General features: G+C 48.4%; 1 protein-coding gene across 1 annotated transcript; it reads left to right on the forward strand.

The window, feature by feature from the left end:
• Window positions 1–1,582: 1,582 nt before the first annotated feature.
• MYF6 (myogenic factor 6) lies at window positions 1,583–14,863 on the forward strand. Its single transcript, XM_086938436.1, has 3 exons — window positions 1,583–2,172; window positions 2,442–2,532; window positions 14,174–14,863. The coding sequence occupies exons 1-3, from the start codon at window positions 1,657–1,659 to the stop codon at window positions 14,293–14,295; spliced, it is 729 nt and encodes a 242-aa protein (XP_086794562.1). The 5' UTR covers window positions 1,583–1,656; the 3' UTR covers window positions 14,296–14,863.
• Window positions 14,864–15,243: the final 380 nt, after the last annotated feature.

Here is a 15,243-nt window from a genome sequence, read left to right on the forward strand (position 1 = left end):
CTCCAGGAATCCGCTCGTACTGGCCGCGGTGGGTGTTAGCCGTTCAGCAATAGACTTTCCTGCTAGCGTAGAGGCGGTGCACAGGAAGCATTCAGTTCAACGCTCCTTTCTCTTCGAAGATCCCGTGCACTCAGGGGCGGGTGCTGTCGGCGGCTCGAAGAACGCCGCGGAACATTGCGCTCAAACAACTCCAAGCAATCCAAGGAATTCAAAAAGACAGCACTCGGGAGGTACTTTATCCACGAAGTAGTTTATTACTACTAGTTAGCCCACAGACGCGTTTCGGCAATTAGCCTTCGTCAATGTGTGTGTTTGCACAAAAAACAACCGGTACATTTATCATTATCCACAGTGTACAGGGGTCACACCTCTTTGGTTGAAATCAACAGAGGACATGGTTGTTGATGGGGCAAGCTAGTGAGAGCGCTGACATTCAAGCATGGGGACACAGGTAGGTTTTATGCAACAATAAGCATGGGGGAGACCAGCAACAAGCAAGAAATTGTGACAGCCTTGGACTAGGGTGAGCAGGTTGGAAAACAAATGGGGGGGAATTGTGCCGGAAGAATAGGAGTGTTTTAAATACAACAATGTAGGGGGGGTTGACGTTAAAGAAAGAAGGGAGGTTATAGAGACAATATTAGCGATGAGAGGGGGCTGGTTTGGAATGAAGTGTCAGCACAATTGTAAGGCACTAGTTAGTATGGGCCCGATTCACAGAACTAACTTAAGACAAAATCCTAAACTTACTACTTTTGGTATTCACAGAAGTTAGGATTTTGTCTTAAGACAGACATAAGACCGACTTAAGTTAGGATTTTTTCTTAAGTCTGTTTTAAGACAAACTTAAGACAAAATCTTAACTTCTGTGAATACCAAAAGTAGTAAGTTTAGGATTTTGTCTTAAATACGTTCTATGAATCAGGCCCTATGTTCGGCTGGGCTGAAAGTTGTGTCTCTTCTGATCACTGTTTGCTTCCAAATAAAGCGGCCTGCACGACATAAGCAAAGAGTCCGCAGTCAATCGTTTCCCAGAAGCCCCCCCGTAGGCCTGCTGTCTCACAGATACAGACAGCGGGCTTTGAACGCGTGTGGGCTCCCTCGGGAGCGGGTGTCTCACGCAGTGGCCTGTGTGACGCCCCTGTGAAGAGGGCAGGGTAGGGAAAGAGAGTGAGAGAGAGAGGGGCACCTGTGACTGGAGCCCCCCTGCTCAGAGGCCGGGCACTGGGCTCATTGTAGCTCAGTTCGCTCGGAGGCTCCGAGAGCACGTGCACCCTCCAGTTTTCTAATACATGACAGGTTTAGGTTTTTGTCTCTGCACCCTCATACACGTAGCTGAAAACATTGGCGTCTCCGCGTGCCCCACTATCACGGTCCCTCTGTTTTTTTGACCCGTGTGCTCGAGGCCCCGGCCCGTGAGCTCCGTGTCCAAGCAGAGCCATTCTGTCTCCCGGGGCAGCACGCCGAGGCCCTGTTGAGCTCGGATTTGGAGGGTGATGCACTGCGACAGCTAAAAGTTGGATTGAGTTTCAGCCGCTTCTATATATAAAGCAGAGGGACTTATGTCACATGGACTAATTAAATTCCTCCCGGGGGCTGTGGGTTTTTTTGAGCACCTCTCCCGGCTCGGGCAGGCACAGAGACCAACGCGGGATCATGATGATGGACCTTTTCGAAACAAGCTCCTACTTCTTCTACCTGGACGGCGAGAATGGGGCCCTGCAGGAGCTGGAGATGACCGAGGGCTCGCCCTTGTACCCGGGCAGCGACGGCACCCTGTCCCCCTGTCAGGACCACATGATCCCCGAGGCGGGCAGTGACAGCAGCGGCGAGGAGCACGTGCTGGCGCCCCCGGGCCTGCAGCCCCACTGCCCGGGCCAGTGCCTCATCTGGGCCTGCAAGACCTGCAAGCGGAAGTCGGCGCCCACCGACCGGCGCAAGGCCGCCACCCTGCGCGAGCGGCGGCGCCTCAAGAAGATCAACGAGGCCTTCGAGGCGCTGAAGAGGCGGACAGTGGCCAACCCCAACCAGCGGCTGCCCAAGGTGGAGATCCTACGCAGCGCCATCAGCTACATCGAGAAGCTGCAGGACCTGCTGCACAGACTGGACCAGCAGGAGAAGATGCAGCAAGGGGGGGAAGACCCCTTCAGCTACAACCCCAAGCAAGCCAATGTAATCAGATCTTTAAACCCAGCTCTAAACCCGCGCAGCTCAGTCTTTGCTCCCTGGGAGAACGTGCCATGATTGATCAGGGTACCCGGCTGCATGGGTGGTATAATAAAATGGCTGCCGTGCCACAGTAGAATGCAGGTAGATCGTTGGATTGAGGGCTATGTCGGTACACAGCGCTGAGTGAACACATTATGATGCAGAGCTAGAAAAGTAAACATGCTTTCACGGGGAGTCTGGGCCTTATGGTGTCATGTCTGTGTTCACTGCAGGGTTCCAGCTCAGACTTCCTGAGAACGTGCAATTCCGAATGGCAAACCGTTTCCGATCATTCCAGAATGCTATCGATTAACCCCAAGGACGGTAAGAAACTGTCTGTGGCTATTGTCTGTGAGGAATGTGTTCATTTGTGTGTCTGTATGTGTACGTGCGTGTGTGTCTGTGTGCACTTCTCCCTATTGTATGGTTCTGTACTTTTATGTTTGCATGTTTTTCTATTTTTCGTACTTGTTCCTCTTTTTCTTCCTTTTTCCTTTATATCTAGCTGCATATGTACCCGTTTCCTGTGCGTTCGTGCCTTTGGCGGGTGTGTATGTGTGAGAGAAAGAGAGGGCATGCTTGCGTACTACTTGCGATGTGTGCTGCTGTGGGTCACAAGGTCTCTCTTTCTCTCTCTCTCTCGCCATCTCTCTCTCTTGCTCTTTCTGCTCGCTCTCTCGCTCTCTCTCTCTCTCTAGCTGAGTTCAACTTATTTTGCTGTTTGTGGTGCTCAGTGACGGTGCTCTCACAAGTCTGTGTTCCTTTGTGTGTCTGTGCTCAAGCCCTTCGGCCTGTGAGGATGCTGAGAGAAACACTGACACAGATATGGAGGGCGGGGTATGGGGAGATGTAATGGGAGGAAGAGAAATATGGGTGGATAGAAAGACATTAAGTACGAAAATGGGAGGACCCAGGGGCGGAAAGAGGCGAAACTGGCAAGCTGACAGAAAGAAGGGGAGAAAGAAAAATGGATACCGCCAGCTGGCGGGGTATATTTATCAGAGCGCAAATAGTTGACTGAAGACTATAAAAACTGAAAACAGCACACAAACTCGAAAGAAACACTATTATTAGTCTTACCTTTGTTTTGTTTACATCAGTATCAATTGTTTACAATGTAAAATATATGGCGTTTGTCATATGTATAAGCTGCTTAAAACACGTGCCCTATTGACAATCGTGTTCGTGGCGCTATTATTGCCAACCGTAATAAGACTACTCGAATACGTATAATAGTAATTAGAACATGGCAGCCGGTGAGAGAGTGCCGGCCCCACAGCGGCCACCGTAGGGAGTGTTCGCGAGCGCTTGCAGCTCTGTGGGTGCTGTCTGACGCCGCGTTTCTAGGGGGCGGCTGGGCCCCCCTGGCAGGGTGTGTGGTGAGTCTAAACGCGCACTTTTCGTTATCACCTGCTACGCCACCGTGTCCAATTCAGAGTTTTCTGCGCAGTACTGACGCCGGGCCTTTTGCCGCTCTGCCCTGTACTGAGTATCTTGCCTGCTCGTGCAGTACTAGGTGTTGTAACTTCCTTTTGCTTAATTGCAACACCCAGTTCGCAAGGCATATGGGTCGCTCTTGTTTTTCTTAATAGTAACTTCCCGTGTTGCACCACTGAGTATCTGCGGCCAAGTGGCCTTGTAGTATCGACAGTTTGCCTGTTTGCTCTGTACTGAGAGTGTGTTTTTGAGCTGGTGAGTGCACCGTCTGCTTCCCTTACCATTCATTGTTTTGCTAGCCACCCTGGTGCGGTGTATTGTCTCTATATAGAACACATCTTTTGTCTGTGTGCCCTATAGTACCGGGGGCCTTGTCAGCCGGGAGCGTGGAGTCGTGCATGTCGGTGTAGTACGGAGTATCTTGTCCCCCTCTGGAGTACTCACTGCTTGCCTTTGCAGTACGCGATTCCTTGTATGCCTACACGATCTTGCATGGCTTGCACATGTAGTACTGATTTCGCTTCTACTTTCCAGTACTGGGTGTGTTGTCAGTTCGTCTAACACTATGGGCCTTCTCTTTCTGCCTGGTACAGAGTTCCTTATTATGGTACTGACTAGGCTGTTTACATTCGTAGTTCTGAGTGTCTTGCCTTTCGGTACAGTACTGCATTTCTGGTTTGGTTTTGTGGTACTGAGTGTCATGTCTTCTTTTGTAGCCCCAAGGATCATGTCTTTCTCTCGCTACAGTAGTAAAAGTCTGGGCTATTTATGTAGAACCGCCTGCCTTGTCTCCCAGGCTGAAACAAAGTGTTTTGACTATATAGTACTGAGTGTCTTACTTCTTTGTAAAGTCTCGCCCACCTACCTGTCTTCCTGATATTGAACTTTTCTGCTCTCTGTATAGTACTGACTGTCAGTCAGTCAAAATACTTTATTCGGTTCATAACAAAAACCACAAAAGTATACAGAGGTCCAAAGAAGGGGAAAGACATTTAAATTGCAATATGGCTAACTAACTACAACAACACAGCAACCAAAGAGAGAATGTATGGCAAAAATTAAAAACAGTAAGGATTAAGTATCAAGTTCATATATAAATTTAAAAACATACACAATTAATCTAGGTTAAAATAAAAATTCATTATTTAACAGGCTCTAAAAATATATCACGGAAAACTATTATCTCAGACTGGCTAGTTTTTTCCTCAGTCTCATGGCTATATTTAAAAAAGTGGCGACATTAAAAATTTCCCACGTATTGAACAGCAGTTGAAGGTATAATAGGGCAGGTTTCACTTGTTTGAACCCCTTATCCTATAGTAGGGGTACAATACATTTTTTCCGTATATCAATAAAATAACCACAAAAGAACATTTAGTGGGCAGTGTCCATTATAGAAAAACCATCACAGGTACATAATTTCAAGTTTGATACCTTAGTCCAGCAGGGGCGCCCAGAGAGGAGTAGATGAAATTTATTTAATCTGAACTTGGTTAGTAAATATCTGTGGTTAGCATTGTTAACAACCTTCAGATATGGTTCTAGATCATTGTCTGTTGTTACGACTAGCTGATGGGCTCTCACAGTGGGCTTAGTCAACTCAAAGCCCTCTCTATCCATCCCTCTATGAAGCTTAAAAGCAGTCTTGACCCATTTTATGTCTCCCTTAACCAGTTTGGACAGCTCCTCAAATATTTCTGGGCGCCCTAGTGAGACTGCAACCTTTTTGACATAATTTAGCGACGGATTAGATTCCCAATGTTCTAAACTAAGACAGTCCCTCAGGATCTCGTGGTTCACATCCACTTCTGGATTCAACCAGACCATAATCCTCTTTAAAAGGGGTGCGATGGCAATCCAATCTTCTAATTATTCCACCCCACATTCTTGGTGAACTATAAAACCTGGAGTCGATTGTGGTACTGATAAAATGGACTTTAAGAATGTGTCCTCTGCCACCTGTAGCAACTTAACGTTCTTAAAACCCCATAAATCTGAGCCATACATTGCTATGGAAACACATTTTGCGTTGTACACCTTTAACACTGCCTGTAACGGTTTTACCCCCAGTTTACGGGAAAAACCCAGAACAGCAGAGATGGACCGAACAAATGCATTTCTTTTCTCGGACAGTTGAGGAAGCCAGGTGGAACTTTTATCAAAAACCACCCCAAGGTATGGAAATCTGGTTACCCTAGATAACCTATTCCCATTGTAGTGGAGTGTCATCAACTTCCTGTGCCTGCCCTTTGTGCCCACAGCCATGACGTGAGATTTGGTATAGTTGACGCTAAGATCCAGAGAGGACATAAACTCGTAAAAAGAATTTAAAAGATTTTGTAAACCTACTGATGTGCTCGCTATAAGTGCAGCATTATCCGCATATAATAATGCAGGGAGGGAACACTTGCTTGCCTTTGGGATATCCTTACAAACTGCTCCCAGGACACTGGCTAACTCCTTAATATATAAAGTAAATAATAAAGAGGCTAAAATGCAACCTTGCCTGACCCCGTTAGTTATACCTATCTTGCCCGTGCAATTCCCCTTACGATCATATCTCACTGTGGCTGTGAGGTCCCTGTGGAGGTCAGCTAGAAAGTATACTATATTTTCGTCAATGCCCATCTTAAGGAGCAAGCCCCACAGCTTGGACCTGTTTACTCGGTCAAAGGCCAAGGACAGGTCCATAAATGCTATGTACAGACAACCTTGCTTCGCTATGGTATACTTTCCAATCAGTAATTGGAGGTTGAGGCTCTGATCTATCGTACTATGCCCCTTTCTGAACCCATACTGTAATGCTGACAGAGAGTTCGTTTCCTCGAGCCAGTCAGATAATTTACACAGGACTGCTCTGCCTAGGACCTTCACAGCGGAATCTATAAGGGAAATTGGGAGGTAATTACTCGGCTCTCCTCTGTTACCTTAAAATAGGTACAATTACCGACTGCGACCAGGTCACCGGGATGCCAAATTTAGAAATTCTGTTAAATACATTAGATAAAACTTTAGACCACATTGCTATATTAGATTTAAAGAGGTCGGCTGGTACGCCATCAGGGCCAGGGGCCTTATTGCTTGTCATTTTACTGATGGCTTCAGCCACCTCACCCTCGTTCACCACTAGAGTATATGGGTGACTAGCCCCCATAGTTGGATCGTCGACCCCTGTGGATACATGTTCATAAACTGACTTAAAATGGGTGAGCCACTTCTCTTCCTGAATACCACAGTCTAAGACATTGTTACTCGAGTCAACAAAGTAGGGTTGATTAATCACTGCCCAGAATTTGGCGCTGTTTTTTATCACGTCAATAGAGGTCAATTCTTCCCAGGCATCTTCCCTGATCTCCCGTCTCCTCTGTTCTACTGCTGCTTTATATGCTTTCCTTAGGAGTGCCACACGTTGTCTATCAACAGGCTTACATTTCAAGGCCTCCTTCAATTTGCGGTTGCCTACTGAACAGTTGTGGTTGAACCAGCCAACTAACCCTGAATCTTTAACTTTACCAGGATGTGTTAGGTCAGACATGATCTGGTGACAGACCTTTTGGTATGCCTCCACTACCTCACTGTCCCCAGCTTCCTTATCCATGCATATACGCAGTTCCTCCCCTCTACTATTGGAGAGGTTACCTTGAAAATCCTCAGGGACAATTTTACACCATTTAATTCTACGAGCCTGGTCTGTTGCCCGAATGTCTTGTTTGTCAACCCTATTCAATTGTCTCTCAGATCTACTAAGGACACCTCTAACACGTAAAAAAACAGGGTTGTGATCACTGAAATGAGACCAGACCGGAAAATAGTCTACTATGTTACTACCTAGCGTTAAACTTGTGAAGATAAAACCGATAGTTGACCCACTACCATTTCCCTTAAAAGTTGGTATGTCCACCTCATCCCCCGTGGGTAACATTAAACCATTTTCAGCCAAAACGTATTCCAATAGGATTCCCTGCTCCGTATGCTCGAAGTGAGCTTCACTCTGTTCAATGGGGCAAAAAGATCATTGGGCAAACATTTTTCTGGGCATGTATGGATGTTAAAGTCCCCCAGTAATATTGTATAGCATTCGTTCTCCGACAGCTCCTTATAATCTGTTAAAAAGGAATGTAACGCTGTCAGGTTGCTAGTTGAGGTGGCTCTATCAAAAGAATTGTAAACATTAACATTTAAGACATTATATGCCCCTTTACAGGCAATTTTGACTACCAAACAGTAGGGGGAACCTGAGGCAATCACCGTGTGTGTTCCAGAAATATTAGCTGCCACTAGGGTTACCAGTCCCCCCGTAGCTCTTCCTCTAGTGGTAGTGACTGCTGGGAGAGAGTGGGTAATGTATCCATCCAAGGTGAGTATGTTCTTTGTATCCCACGTCTCTTGTAGGGCAATGATATCAGCGGTGCCTATAAATTCCCTCCAAATAGGGTCATCGACTTTGTTCCTTAGCCCAGCGATATTCCATGTTCCTACCTTTATGTATCTATTATCTCTGGGAGCTTCCATACCCGCTGGTTGGCTGTTTGGGCTAATTACTAAATCCCTACCTTTGCCAAGCTCATTGACAACAGGAACTAATACCCTGGTGTCCACACTTGAGACCCCGGTCTCCGAGGCCATATTTGCGGGTGAGACTGGGTTGGTCCTATTTCCTTTATCATTTCCTGGCACTTTGCCCGCCTGTTTTCAATCCACCGAACCCAGGTCGGAGAGGCAGTCTTATTGGTTTGTCATTGGGATGTTACAGAGGTTATCTAGTGGGTAGGGAGCTTGGGCATAGTTATATGTGTGACCAGCAATCATGCCATTGCCCCTAAAGCTGTCTGCGTGATGTCTATTGTCATGGTTATGCCTACCTCCTCATCTCTGAACTAAGTTCCACCCCTCCTCACCACCCCTGCCCCAACTATAGGGATTCATTTCCCTGGGCACCTCTTGCCTCATCGCTCCTCTATGGTGATTTGGATCTTTAAGCCAACTCCATCTGTTATCCCGTTGCTCATTGGGCATATAGAAATAGGACAGGGGCCTAGCCGTGACCAAAGTACCATTATTACGAGGATTCCCCCAACAGATATATTCCGCAATGCGGGAATCCTCAAAGGTCACTACTATGCAGTGCCCCTATATTCTTTTCCTATTATATCCTACCCAAGGCATTCTCTCAACCATTAAGATGTTGCCACAAAAATTTAGGGGTAAGAGATAATTATTGGCCAACCAGTGGCACACCTTATTTTTGAGCGCATGAAAGGTTTCTGTATTTGGGGGGACCAGTTCCGTTACCCCCGTCAAAATAATCACGTAGGGACAGGCATCTGGCGGTAGGTGAATATTTTGCCGTATCAGGTTTTGGGGGGGGGGGGGGCTGAGTCGGGTTTTGGAGTTAGGATAGCGGGCCTTTCGAGTTAGCTTGGTCAATGGGCTTATTTAATGTGGGAGTTTGGGTGCTCTCTTTATTAATCGCGTTGTTAGGGGGATTTATTACCGGGTTTTTGGGCGTCTTGTTTTTTACCGCTGCTATGCTCTTGCCCGCAGGCCGGGATTTACTGGCTATAGCGGTGGCATTGGTGGTCCTGTTGGCATAGTTGCTATCATGAAACCTTATATCCTTGTGTATGTCATGAAGCACTTTTTCAATACCATGAAGCCTAGCTTCTAGGGGTGCGAGTAGGGTTTTAATGATTTTGGTTATGGTGCAGCCTATGGGCTCCTCCTCCCCATTAGCCACCCCTGATATGTCAACCCTCGACCTGTCGGCTATAATGCTGTCCTCGAGGATATCAGCCAGGGAGTTATCCAGAATGGTATCATCGATGATGTTCAGGGGTAAACTAGCGGCCTCAGATTGAGCTACTTCCGCCCCGGATTTCTGCCCAATGGATTCATTACCAGGATCTCTCGACTCTACCGATCCACCCCTCTCATTTAAATCAATACTAGTATTCCCGGCTCTAATGGCACGAGCTTTCTTGGCTCCAATGGTGTTAATGTTTGGGAGCTTACGTTTAGGAATTGCCCCCTCCCGCTTCCCCCTCTTTTGTTCGTTTGTAGTCACTACCTGGGGGTCTACCTGAGGATATACCGGGTTAGACTCCGAACTAATCCCTGTGAGGTTTTGAGCCTGAACCTGGGGGTTAAGGGGTGATGGGTCTTGTGAGCCTGGCTGACTACAGTTCACATTGTGAATATCAGCAAGGACCTGCACAGGATTGGGTATGTGTAATGAAGTATCAGGGGTGCGAGCAGAGCCAATGAGACCCAAAGACGATCTTTTGGCTAATGCCAGTTCCTGGGAAACCCTTCTTTCCATAAGTACGATACCTTGATTGATCAAGGAGTTGGTACGCACAATAAAATCGTCTAAGGTGCCCGTCAATTTTTTGCCACCCGCCGCTGCCATACTTCTAGTTTCGCGGCACTCCATGTTCCTCACCAAAATAGAGAGAGGAAACAGCAAGAACAGCGAACACTAGACTCTCGTGGGGATTTCACTCGGATGACAGCTAATCAGCTCAAGATGCCCCTAACTGGTGTTAAAACTAAGACAAGCAAGAAACACTTACACAGCAAAAAAAGGGACCACTGTCTTGGGAGAGTAGCCAAAAGCCTTGGCCCAGTCCAGTCTCTTCCGGCCTCTGACGGCCGCAGACGGCCACGCCATTGTCCCGGGCTTCTCCTGCGCGCTCCCGCGCGGCGGTGGCGGGGCTTAGTTTTGTAGGCAATTGGTTGGTGGGGGTGTGTCAGTCAGGGAGAGCGGCCCCGGTGTCTCGTGTCTGGCTAACAGGGACTCCAGGGAGATGGAGTCCATGTACCAGTCGCTCGCAGCCCTGAAAATTCACAGCACAGCCCACAGCAGTCTTGCAGGACCCGACCCACTTCTCACCAACTCCCGCAGAGCACAACGAAGCGGGACCCGCGAAGCGGGTCCGGCGAGGAGTAGCGCTTCAGAGGGAGCAGCGCGCAGGGTAGCAACAGCACACAAATGGCAGCAGGGGTCCAGTCCCAGAAGGAAAGCAGAAATGATGTCCAACGCAGGTTTGAAGGTCCAGAGTTTTTAGCGGCGTTGGTGGGGGCGTGTCAGTCAGGGAGAGCGGCCCAGGTGTCTCGGGTCTGGCTAACAGGGACTCCTGGGAGATGGAGTCCCTGTACCAGTCGCTCGCAGCCCTGAAAATTCACAGCACAGTCCACAGCAGTCTTGCAGGACCCGACCCACTTCTCACCAACTCCCGCAGAGCACAACGAAGCAAGACCCGCGAAGCGGGTCCGGTGAGGAGTAGCGCTTCAGAGGGAGCAGCGCTCAGGGTAGCAGCAGCACACAAACGGCAGCAGGGGTCCAGTCCCAGAAGGAAAGCAGAAATGATGTCCCACGCAGGATTGAAGGTCCAGAGTTTTTAGCAGCATTGGTGGGGGCGTGTCAGTCAGGGAGAGTGGCCCAGGTGTCTCGGGTCTGGCTAACAGGGACTCCTGGGAGATGGAGTCCCTGTACCAGTCGCTCACAGCCCTGAAAATTCACAGCACAGCCCACAGCAGTCTTGCAGGACCCGACCCACTTCTCACCAACTCCAGCAGAGCACAAACAAGCGGGACCCGCGAAGCGGGTCCGGCGAGAAGTAGCGCTTCAGAGGGAGCAGCGCGCAGGGTAGCAGCAGCACACAAACGGCAGCAGGGGTCCAGTCCCAGAAGGAAAGCAGAAATAATGTACTGACTGTCGGTCCTGCGTGTCTCCGTGGCATTGAGTGTCTCGACTCTCTGTAAAGTGCCTTGTCTTCTTTTCTGTGCCGAAGTGCCGTAGTTCTCTGTACGGTGCTGGGAGCCTGCCTGCCTGCTCGTGCGGTATTCAGCGTCTTGATTCTCACTTCAGTATTACATTTAATGGCTCTCTGTGTAGTACTGAGTGCCTTGCCTGCCTGCGTGCATGGCACTGAGTGTCGATTCTTTGTATAGCGCTTTGTCTTCCTTTCTGGTTCGAAGTGCATTGATTCTCTGTACAGTGCTTCGAGTCTGCCTGCCTACCTGTGGGGCTGAGTGCCTCTCTACAGTTCTAGGTTTCTCGACTCTTTGTATAGTACAGATGGGCCCCTTGCGCCACTTTTGCAGGACTTTTAATGGGAAAAGTGACTCAAAAGAAGCGCAAGGGACTTGTAAATAAACCCTTTACTGGCACATGCATCAACGTAGGCTTTTGCGATTCCTAAATAGTGATTTTTAAGGAATCGCTATTTAGGAATGGCAAAAGCCTATGCATGTTGGAATCGCTATAAAAATAGCGATTCCTAAACATTCCTTAATTGCTACTCGTAAATTCCTAGTCGCAATTAAGGAAGGCTATCCCATTCATTCCTATGGCCCATAGGAATAAATTGGAGATTGCATGAGCAATTTGTGAGTGCCAGTAGGTACTCGCAAATTGCTCATGCAATTTCAAGGGTGCAAGGGTGTCAAAATTGACATCCTGTTGCACCCATGAAATTGATCTCCGCACATATTGCACACACACATGCCCTAAGGGCAGATGTGTGCGCAACAAGTGTTTGCAAATTACCATGAAGTTCAACTTCATGGTAATTTGCTACTCCTATTAGCGAAATCGCTAATTTTTTAACTTTCATGCATTGCATTCAAGGAATCTCAGTTTGGGATTCCTTAAATGCAATCACAATTTAAGGAATCACAATTTAGAGATTCCTTAAATTGCGATTTTTGCATCTGGGATGATGCATCCCAAATGCAAAAATACCGGTGGCAATTCTGAGATTCTGAGCATCTGCCTGTTTGTTTGCGTCCGGTATTTAGTTTGATGCATGGGGCCCTAAGTGTCTTGCCTGCCTGCATCCATATTACTGCGCCTTCCTTTCAGATTCGAAGTGCCTTGCTTGTCTGTAGAACACTGAGAGCCTGTCTGCCTGCCTGTATGCTTGTCCATGTGGGATTGAGTATCATGATACTCTCTACAGTGCTAGATTTCTCTTATCTCTTATAATACTGAGTGTTTTGCCCTCCTGCCTCCCTGGTATTGAGTGTCTCGATTCTTTGTATAGCACCTTGTCTTCCTTTCAGGTTAGAAGTGCTTTGCTTTGCTGTACAGGAATGAACCCTGCCTGCCTGTGTGGTACCGAGTGTCTTGATTCTCTGTACGGTACTGAGTGCCTCTCTGCGTGTGTGAACAGTGGCTGGGGTGTGTGAACAGTGGGTGGGGTCTCTGTACAGTTCTGAGGGCCTCTCTGCGTGTGTGAACAGTGGCTGGGGTGTGTGAACAGTAGCTGGGGTCTCTGTACAGTTCTGAGGGCCTCTCTGCGTGTGTGAACAGTGGCTGGGGTGTGTGAACAGTGGCTGGGGTCTCTGTACAGTTCTGAGGGCCTCTCTGCGTGTGTGAACAGTGGCTGGGGTGTGTGAACAGTGGCTGGGGTCTCTGTGCAGTTCTGAGGGCCTCTCTGCGTGTGTGAACAGTGGCTGGGGTGTGTGAACAGTGGCTGGGGTCTCTGTACAGTTCTGAGGGCCTCTCTGCGTGTGTGAACAGTGGCTGGGGTGTGTGAACAGTAGCTGGGGGCTCTGTACAGTTCTGAGGGCCTCTCTGCGTGTGTGAACAGTGGCTGGGGTGTGTGAACAGTAGCTGGGGTCTCTGTACGGTACTGAGTGCCTCTCTGCATGTGCGAACAGTGGCTGGGGTGTGTGAACAGTGGCTGGGGTCTCTGTACAGTTCTGAGGGCCTCTCTGCATGTGCGAACAGTGGCTGGGGTGTGTGAACAGTGGCTGGGGTCTCTGTACAGTTCTGAGGGCCTCTCTGCATGTGTGAACAGTGGCTGGGGTGTGTGAACAGTGGCTGGGGTCTCTGTACAGTACTGAGGGCCTCTCTGCGTTTGTGAACAGTGGCTGGGGTCTCTGTACAGTTCTGAGGGCCTCTCTGCGTGTGTGAACAGTGGCTGGGGTGTGTGAACAGTGGGTGGGGTCTCTGTACAGTTCTGAGGGCCTCTCTGCATGTGTGAACAGTGGCTGGGGTGTGTGAACAGTGGCTGCGGTCTCTGTACAGTTCTGAGGGCCTCTGTGTGTGTGTGAACAGTGGCTGGGGTGTGTGAACAGTGGCTGGGGTCTCTGTACAGTTCTGAGGTCCTCTCTGCGTGTTTGAACAGTGGCTGGGGTGTGTGAACAGTGTCTGGGGTCTCTGTACAGTTCTGAGTGACACTCTGCGTGTGTGAACAGTGGCTGGGGTGTTTGTGCAGTTCTGAGGTCCTCTCTGCGTGTGTGGACAGTGGCTGGGGTGTGTGAAGAGTGTCTCGGGTCTTTGTACAGTTCTGAGGGCCTCTCTGCGTGTGTGAACAGTGGCTGGGGTCTCTGTACAGTTCTGAGGGCCTCTCTGTGTGTGTGAACTGTGGCCGGGGTCTCTGTACAGTTCTGAGTGCCTCTTTGCGTGTGTGAACAGTGTCTCGGATCTCTGTGCAGTTCTGAGTGCCTCTCTGTGTGTGTGAACATTGTCTCGGGTCTCTGTGTAGTACTGAGTGCCTTGTCTGCTTCACACCGCCAGGAGGAGCCATCCTGGAGTCGTCGGCCTCCAGCAGCCTGCGCTGTTTGTCCTCCATCGTGGACAGCATCTCATCCGAGGAGCCGAAAGCGCCGAGCAGCGTGGAAGAGGCGGCGGAGAAGTAGAGGGCAGTGCGACCTCTGCAGGGCGCGCGCACGGCGCCCTGCCGCCTATCCTCCCAGATAGGTAAAACTGCATGAGCTGGGACAGGAACAAGACACAACAAGTGCACAAGCATGCAGCGCAACCCCCACCCCCAAACCAGGCTCCAGAGTCACACCCACGCTCGACCAGACGTAACTGATTCTCACAGCGCCCCCGTATTTATTACGCATCCTGCCTCACTGGTGTACATTTTGCACAATCTTTCCTTGTGGTGTTGTGGTGACACACTTTGTGTAAAAACGGAACAAAAAGTTCATTCCTCTCTGGGCAAAAATGAAAGCGGGACTTCTTGCTTTCGAATCTATAGGATAGACCTATTCCTCTTTTTGTAAATAATGTTAGTAGTGCATTTTGTAAACATGATAAATATATTTAAAGATATGGGTCGTCATATTGTATATACGAAAATGTCCCTTTACTCGCGTTGTCGAACAAAGCTATTTGTGTTAAGAAATGTAATAATTTAACATTTGTAAAAATATATATTTAATGTGGAACAAATATACATTTTATTCTAACTGTCTGTAATTATTTGCAGTCTCTCTTGTCTTTATTTTTAAAGAGCAGAACAAAAGCACATAATTATTCCTAGGCATGGTTCGGCCTGACATACGCTGGGATCACTGCGAGAACGCAGTTCTGGGGTTACTGGCTTTCAAGACTTTGAGCATAATCCTGACCAAGGAAAGTTGGTGTGCAGGACATTCATCTCCGTGTTTTCTTAAAGTGTACAAATTAGTTTGTTGGTAACTTTAAAAAAGTTATTTGTATTTTTACGGGAATGTCCTTTTGCTTTTGTAATCTCGTTGTTCTATTTTAACATTGGTCTACTCCTTTCATTTTTGCCCTTCGTCATTCTTTTTTTAGTGTTCAATTTCTCCATGTTTTGTTCCAACGCTCATATTTTT

Source organism: Lissotriton vulgaris, chromosome 1_1 (genome assembly GCF_964263255.1).
Source record: "Lissotriton vulgaris chromosome 1_1, aLisVul1.2, whole genome shotgun sequence".
Lineage (NCBI taxonomy): Eukaryota > Metazoa > Chordata > Amphibia > Caudata > Salamandridae > Lissotriton > Lissotriton vulgaris.